The sequence below is a fragment of the Frankliniella occidentalis genome, unplaced genomic scaffold (genome assembly GCF_000697945.3).
Source record: "Frankliniella occidentalis isolate FOCC.00 unplaced genomic scaffold, Focc_3.1 Scaffold186, whole genome shotgun sequence".
Taxonomy (NCBI): domain Eukaryota; kingdom Metazoa; phylum Arthropoda; class Insecta; order Thysanoptera; family Thripidae; genus Frankliniella; species Frankliniella occidentalis.
In genome coordinates, this window is record NW_026267312.1 from 426826 (window position 1) to 434982 (window position 8157).

The 8157-nt window shown below is 48.4% G+C and overlaps 1 protein-coding gene and 1 long non-coding RNA gene across 3 annotated transcripts in view; both read left to right on the top strand.

Moving 5' to 3' along the window:
- Positions 1–434: 434 nt before the first annotated feature.
- LOC113211433 (inhibitor of growth protein 3-like) lies at positions 435–4220 on the top strand. 2 transcript variants are annotated; one of them, XM_026429798.2, is made up of 10 exons: positions 435–643; positions 731–802; positions 880–1008; positions 1093–1227; positions 1303–1395; positions 1470–2326; positions 2807–2839; positions 3464–3612; positions 3708–3984; positions 4071–4220. In XM_026429798.2, exons 1-10 carry the CDS (start codon positions 616–618, stop codon positions 4179–4181), a joined length of 1884 nt encoding a protein of 627 aa, XP_026285583.1. In that variant the 5' UTR covers positions 435–615; the 3' UTR covers positions 4182–4220. The 2 variants fall into 2 exon arrangements, with proteins under 2 accessions (XP_026285583.1, XP_026285584.1); XM_026429799.2 differs by lacking the exon at positions 2807–2839 and having other exon boundaries at positions 436–643.
- Positions 4221–6950: 2730 nt separating this feature from the next.
- The window catches only part of LOC113211437 (uncharacterized), an 8724-nt gene continuing 7517 nt past the window's right edge, over positions 6951–8157 (top strand). Inside the window, exon 1 of the long non-coding RNA XR_003303682.2 lies at positions 6951–7377. This is a non-coding gene — a long non-coding RNA (uncharacterized LOC113211437). The remainder of the gene's footprint in view (positions 7378–8157) is intronic.

The following is an 8157-nucleotide window of genomic DNA, read 5'->3' on the forward strand; positions in this document are numbered from 1 at the left end:
GGGGGGGGGCACCGCCGAGGTCTGGTCTCTGCACCACGCCGCCGAGGGAGTGCCCAAAATGCTGCGAAACAGCACATGACATCAAGGCCGCTGAATACTCTGCATTTATACAGAATTATACATCGATGGGATAGGCGTTTGGCTTCTCCTCGACCCACGATAGCTGCCACGGCCCACGACGGCACTTCCCTGTTGTTACTAACACAGCGTTGGAGGACAGCCGCAACGGGATGGTACGTGAGGAGCTCATCCAGCTCCCCTCCTCAGCCTTTTGGATGCAGTCAAAAATTTTCAGTATGACCTTCAGTTTTAGTGAGCCCCGCTCTTAAATAGTGATAATCCCAAAATAAATGTGTGACCATTTTTAAACTTCCCGCCCTTAATGGCGGGTTTCGCATACTTGGTACGTAGCTGTGAATCTCTCATACTCACGCCTGAGATGCTGCTGTGCGGGTTGCCTACTTTTGAAGAAGGCTCCGTAAACTCTAAACAGACGTCAGGATATCTGTTTGTGTTGTAAACTTGATTATTATGGCGTTGTAATTTAGTCTCTTGTTTCGATAGTTACTCCACTATACGTCTAAAGAATAATTTCACTTAGATTCCGGCCTCGAAATGTTGTACCTAGAAGATTATCTTGAAAGTAAGTGAAACTTGGTACAATCAAAGAGGTTATGTATATGTTTTTCATATAAAAACTTGATGCTTAAAACCCCCTTTTCACCCACAGTGATCGAGCACCTCCCGCAGGAGTTGCGAGATCGTTTCACAGACATGCGAGAAATGGATCTTGGTGTTCAAAGTTGGTTTCAGTCGTTGTCCTGGTTTTGCCCAAGTTTGTGTTCTGTATGACAATAATCCTCTTTTTCTGTTATGCAGATTCAATAGATGGGTTAGAAAAGAAAGTTAAAACTTTCTTTACTAATGCTAAACGCCTTCCAAAACTAGAAAGGGATGCAGAACATGATTGCATCCGAAAAGAATATTATAAAACATTAGAAGACGCAGGTAACACAACATCATCGCTTGTGTTTTAATACATAGACTTGGTTAAATCCAAAACTTTTACAACATTTTATTATTTGATTTCAGATGAAAAGGTGCAACTGGCCAGTCAAATGTATGAATTAGTTGATCGATACCTCCGGCGATTAGATTCTGAACTATTTAAATTCAAAATTGAGCTCGAAGCAGACAATGCAGGAATAACAGAAATATTAGAAAAAAGTATGTTTAGAGCAATTCCCTCTTTCAAGATCAGAAATGAATGGTTCACCTTCTAATCAACTTTACTATTTGTAGGGTCCTTAGAACTAGATGCTCCTCCACCCAGTAGTGGGGAGAAAGAAAATCGCTACAACTACAGCTCAAGACCATCGAATTCAGGCAAACAGAGTACGCTAAAATACTCAACACTTTGTCTTGTCTTGCAGCCAATGCACTTGTTACATGTCTCAATTGTGATGCAGAAAAACGGCGCGATTCGAACGCAGTGGGTGGCGTTGGGAGCGGTTCAACTGATAGCCGGAGCTCTAGTCATAGTGGTTCTATGTCGCACGGCCACCGGGACCCTCACGGTGGCCACAACCACCGCGACAGCCATGGCCACCGGGACAGTCACCACGGCAGTCACCGGGACAGTCACGGGAGTCATCGCGACGGTCATGGGGGCCACCGCGATGGTCACGGCGGCCACCGAGACAGTCATGGCAGTCACCGAGATAGTCACGGAAGTCACCGTGACAGTCTCGGTGGTCATCGTGACGGTCACGGCGGCCATCGTGACGGTCACGGGGGTCACCGTGATAGTCACGGCGGTCACCGGGACAGTCACGGCAGTCACCGGGAGAGCCACGGCGGTCACCGGGAGAGCCACGGCGGTCACCGGGAGAGCCACGGCCACGGCGTGCACCGGGACCGGGACCGTGACGGGCACGCGGCGGGCTACAGGGACCGCGACAGCCACGTCCTGTCGTACGGCCTCGCCCCCGGCATGCTCAAGGACCGGGATCGGGACCGCGACAGAGACCGGGACCGGGATCGGGATCGGGACCGAGACCGGGACCGTGACCGCAGCCTGTTCGGCCAGACCCACCACCAGCTGCAGGCCGGCCTCGGCCACGGCCTGGAGGGCTCGGGCTCGTCGCGCGCCGCCGCCAGCCAGGCGCAGCTGCAGCAGCAACAGCAGCAGCAGCTCGGCAACGTGTCGCCGGCCACCTCCACGTCGGCGTCGTCCTCGGGCGTGCCCTACGGCCTCGGACACATGGGCGCGGGAGGGAACGCCATCGCGGCCGCCGCGTCGCAGGCCATCGCGGCCACGCAGCAGGTGAGGCTGGGGGCTGGGGCTGGGCTGGACGACTGGAAGCGGGCGCTCAAACTCGCTGTACAAAAATGTCTGCCGCGGCTCTCCATTTACTACTGAAAAAAAAGAGAGATAGCGAGAAAGCAGATGCAGCGCTTGGCAGAGGCAGCTTTATTGAACAGCTACACGCACATTTTTCAGCCTAAGGCATTCTGCCTGAAATACGTCATTATATGAATATATTGCTTGTAGGGTAATCATTAGTAAATTTGACTTATATTTACCCCATCTGTTCATTTGTATGGTTTTCATTTGTGTGTCAGTTTGTATGTGTTTGTGTGCTTGTCATTTGTCACCGTGGGTATCATTTATAAGACTTACTTGTCTTTTAGTAGAATTGGAAAAAAACTATTCTCAGAGTAGGTGCAAGTTGGTGAAAGGATAGAAACTGATTTTATATTTCTCTTTCACAAATCTTTTTGTGCTTTCATTTTGGTACAACAGACTGAAAGGAGTACTCAAGTGGATTCAAAGGAGGTAAATATGAGTCGCATGATGCTAGTAAAACTCATGTCCTTTTCTGTTGTTCCTTTTAAAAAAAAAGATTCAGTTAGTATACTATCTTTAGGTCTTTGTTATTTTAAGACAAGTGTGTATGTTGGAGTGTATGTTATTTTTGTTGCCAATCTTTAGTGCGTAGCTTGTAAGCTTCACCGGATTATGTAAAAAGCAAACTATTTTCCTTTTTTTTTACAGTTTTTTTTAGAGCAAAACTGCAAGGGCTTTTTGCTTCTGCTTGTACCTAACTCTAATTTTTAGTATGGTATCCTAGTTGTGTGTTAATATGTAAGGTGGTGCTGTGAATTTTGATTCAGAACTCCAATTTGTCTGCATAGCAGTGCTGTGGCTGTTTTTAAGGCTTTGCATTTCATCTTTTTACAGTTGACATTCTCTCCATCTCATAATCATGAGTACTTTTAAATAGCCTAAAGAATTTTTTTAAACTAACCTTTCAATGACAATTGTTTTTTAGTAGGCAAAAAACACCAGCTGCACCTAAAATAGTGTATTACTCATTTTTGATGTTATGGGGAACAGCATTAATTGCTCATCCCAAAAACTCTGCAGTGTTATGGTTTTGATAATTTTTATGTTTTTTAGATGCAACAAGGCCGTCGCACTGCAAGTCTGAAAGCATCCTATGAAGCAATCGGTGGTGTGCATTCTCATGACTTTGCCATTGGACGTGAAATTGCCGGAGCAGCCCAAACTGCACTTGCTGCAATACATGAAGTTCCCAAGAAAAAGAAGTAAGTGCTCATTTTATGTTCATAGTAGTAGGTGGCGTCTTGTCCTTACTGTCAAGTTTACTATGTTTGATTGACATTTATTATTGATTTTCCAGAAAATCTAGTGCGTCAAGCTCGGCTCACGCACTGTCCTCAGGTTCTTCAGGCCTGGGATCTTCTGTGGCAAGCCCTCAAATCTCTGCCTCATCATCTGCTTTGGCTGACACAGGGCCACTAGCAGGAGATGCAGCTGAAGAGGGTTTACTGGATCCAAATGGAGATGGACTGGGAGATGGAGACAATCCCGATTGGGCCTACGACCCCAATGAACCACGTTATTGCCTTTGCAATCAAGTGTCCTATGGTGACATGGTGGCCTGTGATAATGAAGATGTAAGTACTGCAGTCTTTATTAATACATATCCGTGCTTGGTGAAGAATTCTTCTGAAAAATTAAATCTCCTTTTTGTTCCTTTCAGTGTCCATTTGAATGGTTCCATTATGCATGTGTGAGTATCACTGCACCTCCTAAAGGTAAATGGTATTGCCCTCAATGCTCATCTTCTATGAAAAGAAGAAGGAAAAACTAGCATACAGCCTCCCGTAGGGATTGCCCTACGGGAGAGAAGGTAGAGAGACCACCTAAAAAGAAGAAGAAGAAGAAGGATACTTCACCTCCACCATCTACTAAGGACAGTGTTTCTGATTCTGGACCTCCTGACTTGGCCGAGTCAAGTCCCGTACCTGTGTGCAGTGATAGCTCCACTGGTGATGCTGACATTGCTGATCAACCAGTGGCTGCTGTAGTCAACACTTCTGTTCCTCCCATATTTCAAAAAGAAAAAACAGATCCTTTTGCTTTTACTCTTGAAGAAGAAGAAGAAGACTTGCTTTCTATGCCACCCACTATGGTCCATCCTCACCCAAAAGCTTTTTCTGAAGGCCCAGTCATTGCAAAAGTTGCTCCTAAAGTTTCCACAGCTGGCAAAACGGGTTCATCCGCATCAGCAGTGAAGGATGTTGTTCCGAAAGTTTCAACTACTGGTAAAATAGGGCCCAAAGTTCCAAATCCTGGTAAGGTCGGCGGTAAAGTTTCTAGCCCTTGTGCTCAGGGACCAAAAGTTGTGTCTGACAAGGTAGGCTCTGGTCCTGTCAAAAGTGGATCAAAAATTTCTGTGCCAACTAAAATTGTTTCGAAGTCTTCTATTCTGAACAAAGGAGTACCTAAAACAACCTCAACCAAAACTGGAGCAAAAGTTATTTCCTCAATCAAAGGTGGTTCTAAAGATGTCAAGGCTGGTTCTAAGGTTGCCCCTGTAAGCAAAGCTGTCTCTAGTAAAGCAGGCTCCAAGACATCCTGCTTTGGTAAGGCAGCTTTCATGGCACCTGTTTGGCAACCTAAGAAGGTGGGTGCTGCTTTAAGCCAAGGTAAAGTCCCAGGAGCTTCTCAAGGGAAAACTTCACCAGCAGCCTCTTCCGTTGGTAAAGTCACTTTTGGAGCAAATCCCGCCAAGAAGGTACCCTCTTTGGCATCTATCCATGCAAAGCTTGGTCCAAAAGTCCCCATATCAAGTGGCATCATGTCTACTTCTCGAAAAACAATTATGCCTTCTAAGAAAGTTACTTCTTCTAAAGCTTCTAAACAAAAATCTGCTAAGGCCTCAACTGCTAAAGTTGAGGGGGATCCTTCAGTAGAAGAAATGGAAGCAAATGCTGTTGCAGCTCTTGCACAGATGGGTCATTTCTAACTTCTCTTGCCAGAGGTCAATATCCTACTTTGGGATTGTCTTGTGACAGGAATTTTGTTGTTTGTTGCTGTTGTTATAGAAAAGAGGATGTTGCTAATTAGAACAATATTTCTAAACTGAAGAAATACTTCACCAGATTGGCTATGATAGGACATTTTAACACATTCCAACTCCTCTCTTCCTCTCTTGTCTTTGCTCTGAACGCATGAATGATCATTTTTTTTACTTCCTTTCTTACATGTGTAGAATTTTTTTCAAGATGATGCTCTTTCTCTAGTATTGTAGTGTTCTTTCCTGATAGTCTATTCTGAATTTTTTACAATAATATATGTAATCAACTGTATGCATGTTGATAGTTTAAAACCCTAAACAGATTGCCAATTTAAAATCAGTACATCCTAAAAATTAATTGTTTTTGTTTTTGAAATTGATAATGAAAGGGTATCTTATAGAATAGACTATGTTAAACAGATGTGTTTGATCTCTATAGGTATGTTGCTGACACTCCTGTCATTATCATATGCGGACTTCAACATTTTTTATTTGCTTTTAAAATATTTTTTTGTTAGCTTTTGGTTTATTTTAACAAATACTTACAGCTTTAGCGTACCGATGTGAGACTATTAATATGTCACTTAAACAAAAACTATCAGACAGAGAGGTAGGAATAAATATAACAGTTTTTAAAAGTTGTTCGTTTTTTAAAAAACAATAATTCAGTTTAAGCAATTTTGTACTCTTGTCTGTAACAAGTTTTCCCCATTAGTCTTTTTACTGTGTATTGAATAATTATGATGTTGTGTGCCACATTGTTAGAATTGTATTTTTGGCTAGAGTGAGCCGCAAGCAAGTTTGTTTCCATCTGTTGAGAGTGTATATATAGTGTGCAAGATAAAACAGGCACCCGCCGTGAGGTTCCTGGTTTACATTGTAGACTCATTACGAAGTTCTATGTTCTGAATGTTGAACCTCTTCATTGGTGTGGGAAGATGGCTTCCAACTGTTTGGTGGTACAAATTCCTCATTCATAAATTGCCACCGGTTTTCATAAAATATTATCAGATATATCACATACATCCTGATGTCGATTTTCTATAATAATGCAAATGTCATTAGGCAACAAATAAACAAATAAAAAACAACAAAACCCATTGAACGAGTGGTTAATCTTCATGCCCCTTGACAGCAGATCACAATAAATAAAATACGTTGTGACCACTCGGTGGAGTGGAGTCACATTTAGCGTGAGATCTTGTTTTTAACTCAAAGAGCATAAGCAAAGGCTCCACTAACACACATGTGAGTTAAGACTTCCTACCTCCTGTCAGCAACGCGTTCAGAGCGCGGCGCCGCGGCCGCGGAGCACCACGACGACGACGTCCTGCGTCGGTCAGGATGATCCTCGCGGCTGGCTGCCATGGCTGGCCGCTCTGTGCGCGGCTGGCTGGCTGCTGCCTGGCCGGCTGAGGCTGGGCTGCGTCACCCCTCCAACCTCCACCGCGCGCCGCGCCGTCCGTCCGTCCGTCCGTCCGTCCGTCTGTTTCCCCGGCCGCGGGGCCCCCAGTCAGCGAGCCAGCTCCGCCGCCAGCCGCCAGCCAGCCGCGCCGTGCCGCCAGCCAGCAGCCGGCCAGCCAGTCAGTCAGCCGACGCCGAAGGAGGTGGGTCGCGGTCGGCGCGGTCGGAGCGCGAGCGCAGTTCAAATACGCCGTCCGCCGTTTCGCAGCAGTTCCACTGCGGCCCGTGGTCCCGTCCGCGTCGCGCCCAGTCTGGATTACAGTGCAGTGCTTCAAGTGCAAGTGTGCGGGTCCCGGCCGCGGGGCTGGTGGTGGTGCGGCTAGTGCAGCTCAGCCGGTGCAGCCGCCCAGCGCGGCCTGTCAGTGTCAGTGTCTGTGAATAGTGAATGTGTTAAGTCAGGAGCAGTCTTCTTGACCCGAGTGCAACGTCGCTGTCCGTTGCGCAAGCTGCGCAAGTCTCGCCGACGTCAAGGATTACCCTCTCTGGATACCGCGGCCGCCGCGCCGCCGCCGTCGGCGTCCTGGTGAGCAGACCACCACCACCCTCGTGACTTGTCACCCTCGCGGCACTCGCGGGGCGCAACAGCTGCCAGCCGCGCCGCCGCGCCTCGCGCCACCGCTCCGTCGGCTCTCCCGGGGCGGGGCTCCCCCGCGACACCCCCGCGACTCTCCCGAATGCCCTCCTGAAGGCCCTCCCGAAGGCCCTCCCGAAAGCTCTCCCGAAAGCTCTCCCGAAAGCTCTCCCGAAAGCTCTCCCGAAGGCTCTCCCGAAGGCTCTCCCGAAGGCTTTCCCAAAAGCCCTCCCGAGACTGTCCCAAAGGCTCTTCGGCCGGCTTCTCTCCCGCGGCTGGGCGCGAGGCGGGGCGCTATTCACCACCACCGCGCAAGTGTAAGACCAGGGCGACGACACAGACACGACGGCGCACACACGGCCGCCCCGAGAAAAAATAGCCCGGCCATAACGTTGGCCTCGTCAGGACGTGTGCGCTCACTCACTCACACACACGCACGCGCGCGCGCGCACGCACTCGCGGCCGCGGAGGCGTGTGGGAGAGTCTGCGAGGGGCAGGTGTGAAAGTCGGTGGGGGGCGGGCTGCCTGAGGATGTCGTGCTTGTTGCCAGCCAGGTGCATCGCCGCGACGCGACGCCAGCCGCCACCCCCGCGGCCGGGTCAAGGCGATGGGAGGGCGAGGGTGAGGAGGTGAGCTGAGCGCGCGGGCTGGCCGTCAGGGGAGGCGCGCCAGCCACCCCGAGCAGGTGTGGGAGGGAGAGGAGGGGGGGGGGGGATGGTTGAGATTAGATGA

Bases quoted from the DNA above. Each gene is read 5' to 3' on its own strand.
- LOC113211433 (XM_026429798.2), top strand. From the start codon at position 616: ATGTTGTACCTAGAAGATTATCTTGAAA. The intron at 644-730 runs GTAAGTGAAACT...TTTCACCCACAG, and splicing joins CCTAGAAGATTATCTTGAAA to TGATCGAGCACCTCCCGCAG. The intron at 2,840-3,463 runs GTAAATATGAGT...TATGTTTTTTAG, and splicing joins CTCAAGTGGATTCAAAGGAG to ATGCAACAAGGCCGTCGCAC.